Here is a 17873-nt window from a genome sequence, read left to right as displayed (position 1 = left end):
TTAGCACCCCCACTGTTGCACAGACGTTTTCATCTTCAACTTCATGCAACCCTGGAATGTTCTAGAACCTTCTTCTTTTTTGTTTTGCATTCTATTCTATTCTTTATTTCACATAAGTATAAATATACTTTATCTACTAATACTCAAGCTCAACCTTTTCTCTTCAAGCTGCTTCATTTCTTTTCTTTTCTTTTTTTTTTGTCTTCAACTTTCCTGGTGGATCTGAACCTCTGTCTTGTAGATGATACTGTGTTCAACAATGCTTAGCAGCTAGTCATTTTGTCATCCTTGTTTGTCCCCCTTTATGCCCATTTAACCTCAGTTTTTACCATCCTTCTTGAGCCAACAAATAACAATGTTCCAAATGATTACGACACACAGTGATCTACTAGTTTAAATATACTCACAGTTTGCCTATTTAGTGTGAAACCTTGGACTATTTGGTTGAACACGACCTTGATATACATCAGGAATTGAAGAAAGATCTGTGAGGTCTCTGTCCCTCTCTGTGTTAATCAGTGTTATCACATTCACCTGTCCTGTGATTACTTGTGTATCAGTCTCACTGGTGCCACCTGGTGCCCTGGGTATATATACCTCTCTCCTTCACTCAGTCCTGTTTGGGTCATTGTGCATTGTGATGTCGGATGTGGTTGTTGTTGTGTGACGTTCATTGTTGCAATGTTCCTAGTTCTTGATCCCTGCTTTGCTGTTGTTTCTGCTTGATCCTGTTGCAGTGAATTTAACTTGATTTTTTTTAAATAACTCAGTTGCTGCATTTAGGTCCTGCCTGCTTCTTCACGTTTCACAGCATGAAATGTAACAACATCAAGACTTTCAACAGCTCTGAGTCCCTCTCTGCTTCAGGTTTCACAGCAACATGCATCCACATAGTGGGAGAGTATTTAATTTTTCTGCCTGCCACTGTCAAACTGAGGAATTTGCAGCAAAGGAATAATAGGCTTCAGACTAATTAGGTTAATTATGATCCCTCGTAGGACACTTGTGTGACACGGCGCAGTGGTTGGGAATCACTGACCTACTGTACCTTATCAGTTATGAACATCTCTGGGGCTGTTACATTGATTTAAGTGATGGCTACTTGAACTTGAACATCACTTAAACACTCACTACTTTTTCCAAGTATTTTTCATTCCTTTTCTTTTTTCACAACATGCCTTAATCTCGGCAGAATTTCTCTCAAGATCTTCATACTCATTACAGATTACACTGTATCAGCTGTGAAATTCATAGAGCTCAAAAATCCAAAGAACTGATTCCTGATGATACATCAATCCTAACCTGAACTCATCTGTCATTCTGACTGCACATCTCTCCACTGTCTAATTCAGTGTTTCTCAAACTATTCTGGGGACTTCTGGGATATTTTAAAAGTAACAAACCTTAGTGACCCAAGTCAATAGACATTTTTCGTAAACTCCTGGGAAACATGATGCGAGACGACCCCAAAATAAATATCTTGCGAGATTGTGCAGTGCAAGTTATGAGTAAATTATACCACATCTTCAATAGTTTCAGTGTATTGTCACCACCAAAAAAAACATTTGTCGTTTGTTTTTGCGGCTATGACATTAACCCACAGTGTATTTCTATGTCTGTTGTTTAAGAGATTCTCGCATAAATGTGCGACTAATGCACATCGCTCATGTTCATAAACATCGCCTTTAAAAATAAAACCGTGCTCTGAAACTCTAACACATTAAATAAAACACTCATGAATAGTTTTCACGGCCCACATTTATGTAAAGTACATTAGGATTTCCATGACTTCTCCTGTCAACAAAATTAAAGAAACACCTCAATTGTTTCAAATCTTTGTTTGGCAGAAATGATTTGTGAAGTCAATAAACAACATGTGCAAACTATCATATTAAATGATATGCTCACAGGAAGCAGATATGGGGTAAATATGTGGTCGCTGAGCATAGAATGTCTGTAGATTTATCTCTCATCCAGGCTAACATCCCACTTAAATTGAAGTTTAGGACCGCACTGAAGATAAATGGGCTACTACTCAGGTTTTCAAAACACTATTTGTCTGAGACATGCATTGACTGCTGAGCATCAAGTGTTACTAATGATGATTCTCCCGGGGCCAAACACTATCTGCCAATTTTGAATGCGATGCGGCTGTAATTTTCCCCCTGATTGCACCCTGGTCATGACAAATATCCCACATATTTAAATATCCAGTGAGAGCTGAGAGTCGGTGATAGAAGGATGTGAAATGGTGGCGAGATTGCCCTGTAGGGTTAAATTATTAATGTGAAATTCAGTCAAAGCTTTAATCATTTCTATGTAATCCATTCGCACAAAAATGATAAGGTACGCTGATGCAGTTTGGGGACAACAGGTAATAATACCTATGCATTCCCTACTACTGATCTCCCCCGCCCCCTCCCACCCCCAGACTCCTTCACCAGTGGTGTCCCTTCCGTTGATGCTTTATGTATAGCCCTAGCTAACAGCTTTGCATTTATGCCACCATAACTCTCTCCTTTGCGCCGCTGATTTTATTAAGCACGACGAAGATAAAGCACCCGCACCACCGTCACCATTTGATACAATCACTGACTTTCTTATGGACTTATCTCTGTGCTCCAAAGAGGAGATCATCCCGTAGGAGGAAACTTCAATCTATGGTTTTCTCACTGACGGAGGAATAATAGAGTTGTCTGTTATATTTTCTTGTCTCCAGAACTCTGGCCACAAGGACTGTGATGTCCAGTATGCGGAGCTGGATACTGCAGCTTTGGCCACCTCTCCCAGCCTACGAAGCTCCTCTCACACTGGCCCCGGGGATCTTGTCGAGTATGCAACCATCCAGCCTAGCTCACACTAGCGCATGCCATTTTAGGCCCCTCCCTCTAAGATTTGGCCTCAAGGTACACTGACAGATGCATGCCCCCCCCCCCCCCTCCTTTTCTTCCCTTCTCATTATGTGCTCCACATGTTTCGCTGCACCTGCTTGTTTTTGGTCATCTTTTGATTTCCCGCTCACTTCAGAAAGTTTTTGAACGATTTCTTTTTAAACCATTATTTTTACGCAGCAGTGAGGATGGGGAAAAAAGAGGTAAAGAACATTTATCTCGCAGAAAATGATAGCAGGAGCTCTTTTTAAAAACACTCAGATAATATGACCCAAAGGCCAGCTGGAAATATTTTCCATCTTCTTATTGTGTTGAAATTGGTCTTTTGCGTCCATGTCTCAGGTAAATGCTGAATCTCTACTCTAGAATTTCCATTTTGAGCAAGGCAGTGAGATCTGTGCTTCACAATATTTTTAAACGCAGTTACAAGAAGACATTGAAATGGTTTTTGCCAGACTGATGACAAATATTCAAAAAAAAAAAAAAAATTCTCAAGTGATTATGGCATCCTCGACTACCCTGAGTGGTACATAGACGACATGTTTTCATCAACAATGCTGCTCTGATACCTCATCTGATCAAACAGACTATTAACAGTTAGGAAAAAATATATTTTGTCATTAATACATACGCCAAAGAGACATATAAGGTGGTGAGTATCATTACGTCGGTTCATTACGTTTGGATTTATTTCATACTTAAGTCCTCAGGAAGGTCCTTCTCCAGGCGACCTAAATGTGCAGCCGAAATGACTTCCTCTAATAGTCCGGCAGCGTCTCCTCTTATTTGAAGACAATTATATCTGAGGAAAGAAAATGCATCTGTCATCATTGTAACAGAGCCCTGGTTGGGGATTAAATCTACTGTATGAGCTGTTAATGGAGCAGAGAGCAGCGTCAGGTGAAGCAGCAGAAAACTCGTGTGTGTGTGTGTGTGTGTGTGTCACCTTGAGCTGCACATTTGGATTCTGTTCTTTGGTGAGACATGTTTTTAACTTAACATCCAGACAGGACATAAAAAGCTGAATCTGACATTTATAGGTTAAAAGCCTTGGGCAGCAACAAAAAGACACTGTTACTTTTTTTTTACCATGTCAGTAGTAAGAAATCATGGTTTGTGATGAAGGCGTATTTGGTAGCCTAGCAAGTGTGACGCTAAGTTGCGGCAAACTGCAAACAAAGCTAAAAATATTTTCCCACATTGTTCATTATATTTTTAATTTACTCGATTATTATCACTAATGTATTATAAAATGTTTAAAATATCTTGTAAGATGAGTTACTGTCATTTGAGTAAAAATATTTTTTCTATTATTCAATATACCGATTACTTTTTTGGCAATTTTTATTAGTCATAATAACATTACATTACCTTATTTTCACACATGCTACTATTTAGGGACAAAGATGTCTACTGGACTTGATCCATGGAGTCACTGCTCTTTTCTGGTCAATGGTCACATGCCATGAATGAATCAGTTCATTTATACATTAGCACGGGGTGTTGAAGCACAAAGCACCTTAAACTGGGGGGGTCAAACTCATTTAGGCTAAAGGGCCACAGACATATTAAATGTAATTTGACAAAACATAATAATCATTTTTATATTCTTTCAAAATTCATCAAGTGGGCTGGATTAAACCCCCTAGTGAACTAGTTTTGGCTCACAGGTCATATGTTTGACACCCCTGCTCTAAAATGTGTAAACATGTGTGAGTATCAATACTTTATGACAGTAATCAATACTCATGTGAGCATCAATATATCTACGAATCCCAACATTAGTAAAAGGCATGTATCACCTTACATAAGGAAGCTACAGGAAGAGCTAACCATGCTGCTCCATCTCACAGTACGTCAGGGCTGATGTATCTGCCACCACCAGCCCCTGCTGACAACAGGAGGGTGCTGTTCTAAAGAACGCGATGTAAGGAAGAAGTATTATAATGGGCTCATAGGGATATGTGGTCAAATCTAATCCTATTCACCGGCAGAGAAAGTTTACCAAACAGATTTCAAATCCTACTGAAACCAAAATTTACATAATATTGGCAGCTTCACTGAGCCCATATCGTTTATTCTACACTTGCAGACGAAAGGTTATAATGTAGTTTCAAAACCCCAAAAAAAAATATAATAAGAAAAATAAGAAAAATACAGCATATAAGCCTGACATTTAAACAAGGCAGCAGCAGTTATTGTCTTTGGCTGGTGAAGGCTTGTGTTTAACAGCATTTGAAATAAGGTTGTCGAAAATTATATTTTCTTGTGTAAACCATGTAGGCATTATTTATTTGTATTATATTTATTTATTATCATAGATAGACAGCGTTTTAGATTGCGTCGCCTCTGACGTTGCTCTGCAAATACAGAATTACATTTATTCTGGAAGAATTTGATGAAATTCTATTTTCTTCTACTCTCTTGCTGAAAGAAGGCCCAGGGAAAGGGAGCAATATTTGGATATTCTTTCATTCTCTACCTCAGCTCTAATACAGAGCCACATGCACACAGTCTATATAAATAATTCAAAGATATCTTTGATAAAAAATCATCAGCATGTGGGAAGAGAGTCGATTTCTGTCAGAACGAATCATTTACACATTTACACACCTCATTAACAAAACAGTGAGCTCTAAGTGTAGGATGATGTGTTTGAGTGTTTTCTTACTAACCTCATCGTCATGTGACGCATTAATTTGTACATATTCATCTCATACAGTATGTGGAGATGCATTTTAAGATTAAGGTTTTTCTATGTTTTTCCTTCTTTGTGCAGATTCATTTTCTCCCCCTTGGTACAAGGCAGTTTTAGTATGTCTTTTGAAGACTTGTTTTAACAGCTAAAAACACACAGTTCAGAGAAAGAGCAAACAAATTAATGAATATTGATTCAATTCCTACATCAGTATTCAGCAGGCGTTCCGTCAGCCGCTCTGTTACTGACAGTATACTGTCACACACAAACACTTTCAACATGAAAGTCCTTCTGGGGATTTACTGTTGACTTTCTCTGTTTGTTGTAAGGCATTAGCTCCCATCCCGACTGCCTCCAGTCAGAAGGTTGCACCATTCAATAAAATCTATTGTTTACTGAGCCAGAGACCCGTCCGTGAGGTCACGCCCCGAATCACAAAATCCTCTTTTTATTTTCTGAGGAAAATAAACTGGACGGAGTCTGGCCAGAAACTTAAGGATAATCAACAAAATAAATTACTGTAACTACAAACTGATTCCTTTTCCATTACCAACATCCATTTATGTAGACAGAGATAATCCACTTTTAGATACTAAAGAAACTTTTTTGTCCTATCTGTCCTCAGAACGCTGCAGCTTGAATTACTTTAGGTCGAGATTTCATTTAGATCAACCTTTGGTTCATAATTCATTCATTAAAGCCTAAATCTTTAAATAAGTGAGACACGGAACAGAAACTTTGACATTTTTGGAATGATGAGAAAAGGACATTACTCAACAACAGAGTGAAAACCAACGTTTCACTTGTTGGATTTATTTTAGTGTTTCTGTTTTTCATGTTGTTTTTTTTAACCTCTGTGGAAAACAAAAGTGTGAACATTGAAGCTGATTTTATCCAGTGATATTTGCAGTCTCAGGTTACGCTCTGCAATTTGACACAGTTAGATTTTAAAAGTTAGTCAGTAGAAAAAAGCAAACGTCACATGTGAATCTGGATGTGAGTTAGAGTAGGTTTTATCACCAAGTAGATTCCATTATGGTTGTCGACGTCTGTGACCTACAGCGTTTCGTGGTTACGGTGTTAAAACTCACTATCTATACAGACGACGACTTTGTTTATATGTACGCCATACTTTGTTTGTGCTACATTCACTTTCTTTTGTTTGTGTTTGTGCTTTTTTTGGCCATACTCTTCTGATGTTTTTATGTCACATATCATGATGTCACCACTGTGTTAGCGTAGCTGAGTGACATAGGTACTTAGGGACAGTATATGGGGTCAGATTTACAGCAAAAAATGATGCATACTATGATGCACCATAGGAACAAAATTCTAATGTCTGTACTACCATAAAGAGAATACAGGGGAAACAAGAAAAAGTAATCTTTCTGTAAAATCATGCTTTTGTGTTATTTTTAATATCTAATTAATGACTTTTGGAGAATCCTGTTTCACAGCCTAACATTATATTAAGTTTCTTTAATGAAACTCCTCTTTGACAATTACAAAAGTAATTAAAAAAAAAAATTAAGATATGTTCTAATATTCAAGCAGATTTCTTATTTGGTATCAATATATTCATACATATTTATATAACCTTTATTATCCTTTTGATAATAAAATGCGTTTAAAAAACCATTATGAAAACCAAATAAATAAAAATACATAGTTGAAAACTAATATGTGCATCATAGTTTCAACTCAAATGTTGTAACAAAATAAAATGTGTATTTCAAGACACTAAATCTCAATTTGTGCCAATCCAGCTGTATTGGATTAAAACAAACAAAAAAAATGTCAATTTCCATGAAACAATGAACGCAGCATCAACCCCATTGTGCAAGTTATTTTCAAATGCTGAGATGAGCAAAGGTAATAAAAATGGGAAAGAATTACGATAATTACTCACAAAATGGGGGGAGAAACTCTTCCCATATGACATGGAACGTCGCCACAATCTGACTACAAAATACCAGTCTGTGGAGTGTAGTTTTTTAGGCCGCAGATGTTGCTTCATGTTCTGTGGCAGCAAGCCCGGCGTCTGTTATGCAGCAGTGTTAAACAACAGGAAAACATAAGAATAAGAAGTGTCAGGCTAACGGGCTGTGTTTCCAATTAGTCTGCTGACACTCTGGTATAAGAGAAGAATCAGTTACACATTTCTGATTTGTTTCCAATTTTATGACTCACATCCTGCTTAAAGGTGTAACAGGACCAAGGATGTCTGCTGTTGTTGTTCTTAGAGTTTACTTTGGCTGTTGAGCACTGATGCCTCCTTCTGTTTTTAATGTGTTTTTCTGTACAATGTGTTATGTGGATTCTTCCAACATGTGTAAAGAGATTAATTGGCTGTTCAAATTTTACATATATATTTGACAAACTGGCATATTTAATTCTCTCCTATTTTTGGTGTTAACATTCAGACGTTCAGACAGCAGGTCTTCAGTCAGACCACTGTTCAGTTAAGATAAAAGAGAACACTTTCTCAACATAACAATAACCCAAGGTTAGAATTAGATCATTAATGAACGCAGTTGTGAATTAAAATAAACTTAGTTAATTAAATAAAGTTAAATAATACCCAAAAAACCATTCACTGTTCACTGTAATGAAAATTTAACATTTTTAATTTGTCCATGGTTCCAATCTTTTTTTTTTCTTCCAAAAAACATTATTTTACTGCAGCACATCAGAGTCAGTGTTTATTTCCCAAGAGTGCATGGGACATTTGGGGAAGACAGGAGAGAAACCAGGAACAGATATTCAGGTCTAACTACCACCAAACCAGCTGTTAAAATGAAAACATGACAATAGTGCTTTACCATCTGTTTACCTCTAAATAGACTCAAACATGACAGTTCACAGTATGCCTCTCTCGCAGAGCTGTTCATGTAAGAATTCTTAAAATTATTCCGTTTACATTTTTGATTTGGCACTTTGAACATTTACACTAGAGTCAATTCTGTCCTCTTTGTCTGAGACATTCCCAGAAATCTGTTGTTTTAATAGATGAAGATTCTTCAATTTGCAGACTTATTCTTTATGAGCAAGGAAAATCAAAATAGTTTTCTATGGCTCTTCGTTTAGTCTTCCACTGCTGTCAGGCCAGCTTTACCTGCACGACCTCCGCTGTGTGACCTTCACACAAACCCAGCCCTGCTGTGTTGCTAAACCTCACTTTGCTAATCGTACCATTTATCCTTCCTAATCAAGTCTTCAGTTCCTTTCTCACTCCATTTGTGCTTTTGTTGCCTTTCGACTCACATTTCCAGAACGGGGATCATCGTTTTCGTAGATGTAGAGATGTTTGAGGAATATTCGTAAGTTCCATTTTCATTTGTATTTTTCTTTTTTATATTTTCATTTGCATGCTTCTCATTGTCACTATATGTTTTGTTTTGGTTTTTTTTTCCTTTTTCACTAACAAGATCTTCACCAGGGGTTTTAAACTAAAATGAGCTGAGGGCCTCTGCTGCTGTCACCATCACATGTCAGATTCAATTCAATTTGAATTTGAATTGAACTTAAAATCACTAAAAAATTACTTCAAGGACAAAATCAAATCAATATTGTATAGTTGTCTTCAGCCAGATGTTGGGGGATTCATGGGCTGGAAGTGGCCCTTGTGCCTAAGTTTGAGACCCTCGCTCTTCACTCTCATTATCTAAAAATCACATTAGAGATCTTTGTCAACCATCCTTTTTATAAACGGAATTAATACATATGCACGGTTTAGCAATTTGTGTCTTATCTAAAAATCACATTAGAGATCTTTTGTCAACCATCCTTTTTATATGAATACGGAATTAATACACATGCACAGTTTAGCAATTTGTGTCCATCAAGTGTGGGTAAAAGTAAAATTTGTATTTATTCATCATTTCAATTGTTTTTTATTTTACAAACATGAGTGCACAAATACGACTTGTGTCTAATTCTCCAGGTGGTTTATACACACTGTTGCAGGGACCATGGATGTTTTATTTTCAGGAAGACAGTTTTTGTACAGTGTAATTGCCTGGGTAAATAGTCCAGCAATGTTTTTCTATGTAAAGTTAACGTGTTGTTAAAACAGTTTCAGAATTTACAGAGCTCAGTGAATGTCTCACCATGGTTCAATCCTGTAGCAGCCAATAAAAGTATATATTTGAGCCAGAAAAAGTTTTCTGGTCCAGAGCCAGAGGGTCGACAGTCTTTTATGCTGTTGTTGTTGGCGCCAAGGTGGACACTACGTTGGGGCAGTTCACCGTCTGGGGAGTTTGGTTTCTTTGTTTTGGCGTGGACTATGGCCAACAGTAGTCTTTGTGGATTTCTTCAATAAATTTCAATTAAACTGTGATTCTCTCTCCCAGCTTAATTTCACCGTGTTGCTACAATATCGACTTTAGTTCCTTGTAGTTTGAACCAGTTTAATTCAGACGTCCCTCACTAAAAGTGGCCATAAGTTAACTAGAAAATGCAAGAGGAACAAAAGCCATGTTTTAATAATGAAACTTTGATTTGCAAGATTTCTGTATTTTCTGCAGCACTGTTGCCATATATATATCTAATTGCAAAATGTATTTGAGACATGCATTTTCTATTTATCACACATTGCTCTGCATGATTAGATTAAGGAGCTTTGCCGAATGCATTTTCTATTTATCACACATTGCATGATTAGATTAAGGAGCTTTGCCCATTAATTATAACTATCTCTTCAGAGAGGATGTTTATGATTATGAAATGCTCCGAGACAAAAGACATGACTTGTGCAAATGCTAACACACAGACATCATTGGCAGCGACTTAGAAACACAACCATATCCAGATTGGGAGTTAAGACAAGGCGGGCAATAATTGGTGACGACCGTAACGCGTAGCATGCACGGCTTCATTTAAGAACATCACAGTCATTACAAACTGCACCACAGCCTTGGGTTGTTGAACTCTAGTCATGATGCCAGATGAACGATGCCGGGAACAACATGATGTAAGGCATCTTTAGCAGAATAATGGATGCACTTGTTTTGATCAATTTGAAAGCAGCAGGAAACAAAACAAGTGCATTTCGCAGACTCAAACGGATACTAAGTCTTAAAATATGGTAATTGTTACGAGACGTCATGTTGGAAAAATAAATGGTTGTTTACCAGAGGAAAGGTGTCCGCTGAACAATAGCACTTAGTAGGATTTTGTTAGTTTTAGTAGAAATTGTAGTAATTGTCCCGTTGGGGGAAAAAATGTCATGCTCGGAGATTAAAAACACAACAGGTTCTGAGGAATTCAGAAATATTAAGAAATGCACTAACGATTCTAACGGCTCATAATTCACTGTTTCATTAAAAAACACTTTTTCCATTACAGTGGAGACATCAGTGACCTGATATAAGACCGATGAGACAGTTTGTCTGTCTGTCTGTCTGTCTGGTCAAACATATGCAGACTTTACTATGTTGACTCAGAAATAATGAAATCAACACATTGATTGAATTACATATAATAAAACCCTTTAAAAGATAACTGTTATTGTCTAGCTGGAGGTGAAGAGCAATTTAAAAAAAGTTAAGTACATTTTTACCCATTTATTTTTGGCCTGTTTGAGTCGTTTTGGGTCGCCTGAAACATAAGCTGGCTTAACTGTACATGTGATTTGAGGAAATAAAATGTGCTAATATGGCTACTCTGTATTGTTTTCAAAAACAAATAAGTAAAAGAAAATGTCTCTGGGGGTTGCCAGGAATTTGTTGTGTCCAAATGGGGTCATAGGTCCAAAAAGGCTGAGCGCCAGTGAACTAACTACTATTCTTTGATACTTCTGGTTTTAAATCCCTGCCTGATGTTGATTTAATATACAGATAAATATATATCAGGGTACACTTTATATTAACTTAATATCCCTGATAAAAATAAAAAAGTGTCCTCCAGGTATAACACACAGACGGATTGTGACTCCATCCGTTGGCTCTTGTTGACCTGCAGCCTCATGTTCAGTCACACCTTCATAAATCACCACAATTAGGCTCTGATTGTTTGAGAATATGCCCGGATTTGAACATATGGCACATTTAATGTCACACCTGGGACTGTAATAAAATAAAATGGCCAGTTCTGGCTTTATTTCCTTACTGTAAAGGTAAACAGAGGGAAGGAAATCATATAAATATCAGAAACTAATAGAAGCGTGTGCATGGAAATCTATAAAAATCAATCAAGCTTCTCACTGAACCACACAGTTAAACTCTCTGTGGGTCAGAAACACTTTGTGCCAGGGTTCTTTGGAGGGAGTGTGGTGTCCTAGTAAAGAGGCAGCCTGTAACACAAGTTCTTAATATGTATATTTTTGTTTCCAACCACAGTGCTGTTGAACTGCACTTCACCAACTTCAATCATAAATGTTCAGGCCCCCAGGTTATCACCTCATTTGTTGACTTTATCGCAGTTGTCCCATTTTGCACGCTGTAATATAAAGGCTTGACAAATGTCCTTGATATAGTGAACCCTCAGACTTCTGACCTCGCAGCACTGCTTCTTTCTTCTTCTTTCGTTAAATCCACGCAGGACTGTGGGAGGCACCAAGAAGAGCTGTTGAACCCGGCTGAATATGTGAGCTACCAGCCCACCTGCAACATGGAACACTGTCCCGAGTCTCACCCCGCCACGGTTCACCCGCCTGTTACCTTCCTGCCCCAGCACCCCTACGCCCAACAACCGTCCAACGAGCCGATGTACTCCAACACCAGCTTCTCTAATGCTGGCCCTCAGGCTCCGCTGAAGTTTCCTAAGGAGCAGTCTGTGTGACCTACCGCCAGACTCTTAGGTCTGCTCCAGGTAGTGTGGTACTGATTAACTTGTCTTTGTCTTTCTCTTAAAATAACTCCGACTGGCTCCCCTGCTGTAATGAAAGTATTTAGAACTTGTGCCCCCCAAAAATCTAAAAGGTTCATTGTGCACTGCTTGTCCTCGTCCACCAGCACTGTGACCCCTCCAACACTCACCCCATCACACACACCCCTGTGCTGACTCTCTTTGTGTTCGATTGCATGCTTACTTTCAACCATCTTTGCCTACTGTCTCAACTGTGTACATTGTGTGTACTGTTGGTTTTCTTCTATTTTAGAGTTTCCTATCGTGAAAGTGATATTTCATAGTCATTCTTTCTTTTTGTTAAGGTCATTTTTTGTTTAGTTTCTGTGACATTTCTGAAACAATGTATGATTATTTAAACATGATGCATCTCTAGTGACAGTTAATGATAAGCTTATGTAAAAATGTGAACCTTTAAAAACACTTTGTCAATTCCCATAGTAGCTAATGGGATTTATGGAGATGGACTGGCTTTTAAAAGGGAATGTTATCCTAAATATCAGCCAAGTAGAACACAAAGGGCTTTTAATTTAACATTATGTCTAATGTGTCAGATTCCTGCCTATTATTATTATTGTTATTATTGTTGTTGTTATTATCCCATGTACATTGAAAGACAGTATTAAAAGTAATGGAGTTTCTTGAATTTTTATTTTTTGTTTAATGTCTTGTTTACATCAACTATACCCACCACTTGTAACTTCTTACTTTGTATTACATCCAATATATTTAATATTATATTATTCTTTCCATATCTGTACTTTGAAACTTGAATTTTGGTTGACATTGTTTTGTCATTCAGGGATATGAACCCAGACCATGTTCCATGTACAGTAGGTGTGGTAGGTTTGAATCCCTTTGAGATGTTGTACTAAAGAGAGAACTCTTAACTGAGCAGTCTTTGAAAAAACTAAACAGTTTTTTTTTTCAAAGACTGGTCACATGCTTTTACATTTGTCATGATATAACCTTCAAAGTTGTAAATCAGTTTCAAATGCTGAAGAAAACAACGCTACAGCTGTAGTTTTGAAGAGAATGCTAACTCGTACATGCTAGCATGCCACCTATTTGTCTGAGTGTTTATCTTGACCATATACGAAATGCAAATGTACATATATATAGTGAATACAACCACATAAAAAGTACTGTTGCCTGGATAAGGTACACACTCACAGGGTATTTCTAATTTGTATAATTACAAAACTTTAACTTTTGCCATATGAGATGTGTGCTAAAATTTATAAAAAGAAGAGAAATTAACATTTTGCGTTTGTGCTCGAAACCCTGATGTGTTGAGGTTATTACTAGGTTTTACTATAACGGTACAAAGTAAAACTTGTAGGAGTTTCCACTGTGGTTTTACTATATTAAACTAAAGCAGACTTGTCTGGTTTAAATGAATAATGGAATTTGGTGTTTGGTGGTAAAACTTCTGTGTAAAAAAATAAAAATAACACATTGTTTGTTTGTAAACATATTATTATTATTTATCTCTCAAATACTTTTAAAATTTACTAAAATTTTACTTTCATTTATTTATTGTAAATTTCTTAATTCAAATTCTCCTGCTGACACTTTTACTGTGAAGGTTTGTCTTGAAAAAAATGCATATTCATTGGCCAACTGAACATTTTCTCACACCTATTGTGCAATTGTGAACGGATACTAACTCTGTAAACACTGTAACAGGATTATAAGTCTTTTTTTGCCAAGTCGAAAGGAATTTGTGTGAACATTTAATTTGCTGTTTTGTAGTTGTAATTGTAACCATTAAACATATATGCTATGTGGAAGACATTCAGTTTAACATTAAACTTCACAAATAAGCTTAAAAGGTGTCGTCCTGTGTCACTTACATTTGTGGTTTGAAAAAGCGTTACCTTTTTGGCACGTTTTTCTTTTTGTGCAAAGACTGTGTTTTATTTGCCCAGATTCCTTGTTTCAGTGTATAATTATATTAGGTGTACCAAGCTGTTGTTTCTTTTTTTGTCATCCATAATCAGAAACAGAATGGGATTTGTCGTTTCAATCCAATAGAGTTCAGTGAAAGGAAGCTGAAAAACTGGAAAAAAAAGTTGATAAAGTCAACTGAGGTCATGAAAGAAAAACTTCCTAAATTAAAAACTAAGAAAAGACAAATCAGACAAAAGAAAGAAGAACAGTCTGGAGTTCCACTGCTTTAAATGTTAAGTTTGAGAAAAGAGATGGTAAAAATAATTGTTTAGTGTCTGAGCAACATATATCATTAGGATGTTATGTGTTTAAGTTAAGGGGATGCGTGTATCAGGTCATATACAACAGGTTTTGAAGGAAATATTTGATAATTGACATATGCTACAACAGAAACATCATTGCAACCAAAAACAAAAAGGACATTTCACTGATACGTTTCTTGTTAAATCTTTGCAAAATGTTCGTTCTGTGTTCAGAGGACTTGATAGAAAAAAACACCCAAACTTTGTGATTTAGACAGTCACAAAAGGATTATAAAATACATTAATTATGACAGTTTAATTTATTTGTCACATATAATATCATTCAAAATGTCACATTTTTACACACCAAAAACACAGTAGGCTCTTGTCCCTTGGAAAACTGATACATTTTGACTTTTCTGTAGGCGAAATCTTTGCCAGTTTTTTCTCTACAAATGGTCACTTTTTTTTCCTGATTCATCATTTTATTAAATACCAGCCAGTCACCCATACACACCCCCTACAGTCACACCATAGTAATTTGTGCAGAGTAAACCTCAGCACTGTGCTGATTAAAAATCCATGGAGTTTCTAGGAGCAGATGTTCTCTTGATGGCAGCGTATGTCTCTCTAAAGTTCCAATTTAAATCTCTGCAGCACAGAGACACAGAGAGCGCCCCGTCATGGATGCTGATGCAGCCGCACACCTTTACAGTTACGGCCTCTTTCATGTGTCATCAACAACAGTCTGGTAGATCATCGTCATCTCTGTGACATGTAGTGTTTAACTGCCACTTTAACTTAAAGGCTGAAGCGGCGTCCTGTCTGAACACAGATCACGTCTCTGCTGTTCTTCACTCAGATGAACTTTGAGGCAGGAACAGTCTGTGTTTGGTGAAAATAATGCATTAGTTATCTCCTGTCCATGTGGTTCTGTCTATCATGGATGGTTTCTTATGCGATGGAGCCTTAGAGCTTGACGGTTACTCACATTCAGCAGCTGTTTCTGCCTTTGGCTGATTTTTCAGACTACCTGAATTTTTTTTATACAAAGTTTTTAAAGAGATAGAAACTTGGAGAGTGGAATATCAGACATGTAAATACTGTATGTAAAAAGACATTGAATAAACAGTGATGGTTCTTTTGTACATCCTGTTGTTTTATAATATGCATATGAGCTAATTTTTTGTTTACTTTTAATAAAACATGAGTTATTGTATCCCAAAAAATAATCTTGGCAGATTTCTGTGCAGTATGAACAATCAAAATCAAATATCAGTCATTTTCTGTTGGGTGTAACAATCAGAATCAGTGTGATATGCAGTAAGTAGATGCAAAGAGAACTCCTCCCATACTCTGTGTGAGACAACTTCCTCCCAACACTTGACCTTTCAAACTAGCATATTAAATGCATCTGCTCGACTCTCTCTCCCTCTGACTGCGTGTTGACTGTAAACAATAAATTACAGGACAAATGGATTCATAATAAACCCCCACAGTACAAAACATGACTGTGGGAGTAACTGAGGCCTATTTTGGTACCCATTGTTTTTTTATTATTATTATTGCAGTTCCTGAGTAACACGTCAGTAACCCTAGAATACCTTAGAAAATGGCTGCAAATATATGTATACCAAAACCCATAGGCAATCTTGCATAACATTTCCACTAAAAATGTAATTGAAATTACAAATGTAATTTAAATAAATTAAACACAAATTCAATTCAATTCTCTTAGATCTAACCTCGGCCACAACAGCCTGCATAAACCTGGATTTTGGCCAAACAAGATCTTTTTTGCTTTTGATTTTCATCATTAATAAAGCACCAGACTTACTTTATTTTATTTATTCAATTTTTAAACATCAAGGTGCAATACTTTAGACACCTTTAGTCAATTTAATGTGGATATAAGACAAAAATAAAATAAAATACATATAACTCGCAAAACAGAAAATCTTTATTTTGTCTGCAGTAATGAAGTACAACACAAACAGCCGGCCTTTAGGGATCCTTCCTCTCCACGTCCACAGTAATGTATCTGATTACACCCTGCATCATGGACAATTACCAGTCTCTTAAAGATAATCATATCACACTGTCAATCCTTTTCATTCGTTCTCCACTAACTCTAACGTTCAGAGGATATGTCACAGAGTGTAATCGGTCGAAACAACAAAGCTCTTTTGATCACAGCTGATCAAAATTACTTCAAAAAGCTGTGTAGTACTTCATCTACTGGCTGCTCTTAATGTAGTTAATTACCACAACATATGCATGTTATGGCTTCAAATACATAGTGTGAGCATGTGATTACTGTATTATCTTAAAATATTTGTCTTCAAGTTTTATTTATTTATTTTTTCTACGTGTTTTGTCTAAACAGTATATTAGTTTTTACAGTCAATCCGTTACCATGACATGGATGGAATTTCATGTTATATATTGCAAATACTTTGACTAGTATAACAGATGTTGACATGTTGATTATGTTTTTTCTGCAAAAAATAAGTATTTGATTAAATAAGCTTTGATTTGATCCAATATTTATTATAATTTCTCCTTTTTTAATTATAATCTGATGATAATTGTTGTATTAGTAATTTCTGAAAGTTGTTTTTTTCGAAGCAGAATTTTCTTTTCTTGTTTAGTGTTAAGTAGCGGAAATAATAATATATGTAAAATCCAGTAATTTACGATAATCATGGTGACCTTTTTGTTTTCATGCTGTAATATTTCTTTAAAATTATGTCGGTCTAGTTTAAAACTTAAAAAAACAAAAAAAGTTCATATTTAGTTTTGCCTGCTTTTCGTCTCAGAAATCCACACTGTTAACATTGTAAATCAAGGTCACTGCTGCACAGAGACAAGGGTGTCATTAATGACACTCATAAGTTTGTGATCCTACCCGCTGCCTCTGGGATTTTCTCCGACGCAGCCTAGGGAAAATAAATTGCTTTAGTGGAAAAAGCTGTGAGACTAATTTACACGATATCAAAAGCATGAAAGGGCACTTCTGCGGAGAAACGATAAGCCTTGAAGGCCACTGCCAGAGCCGCAGGACAGTGGTCCGGTTTCAGTCATTTGCTCACTTTCCCTGACCACCTGTGTCCGTCATTGTTCAGGAGACAAACCAATGGGATGCATTACCAGGAAAGCCAGAGCAGCAGATAAATGAGGAGCAGCAGGGAAGAGGACGATAAACAAAACACAGTTAACGGTAAGAGGGGACTGAAGTCTGCG

General features: G+C 36.7%; 1 protein-coding gene across 1 annotated transcript in view; it reads left to right on the top strand.

The window, feature by feature from the left end:
• Nucleotides 1–12369, top strand: part of LOC103377971 (uncharacterized) — a 29464-nt gene extending 17095 nt beyond the window's left edge. The window contains exon 5 of the mRNA XM_008308979.3: nt 12130–12369. Coding sequence (XP_008307201.1) covers nt 12130–12369 — 240 coding nt within the window. The remainder of the gene's footprint in view (nt 1–12129) is intronic.
• Nucleotides 12370–17873: the final 5504 nt, after the last annotated feature.

This window comes from Cynoglossus semilaevis, chromosome 4 (genome assembly GCF_000523025.1).
Source record: "Cynoglossus semilaevis isolate Cse_v1.0 chromosome 4, Cse_v1.0, whole genome shotgun sequence".
NCBI classification, from domain to species: Eukaryota; Metazoa; Chordata; class Actinopteri; order Pleuronectiformes; family Cynoglossidae; genus Cynoglossus; species Cynoglossus semilaevis.
Note: the sequence above shows the minus strand (reverse complement) of the source record. Positions and strands in the feature narration are given on the sequence as shown.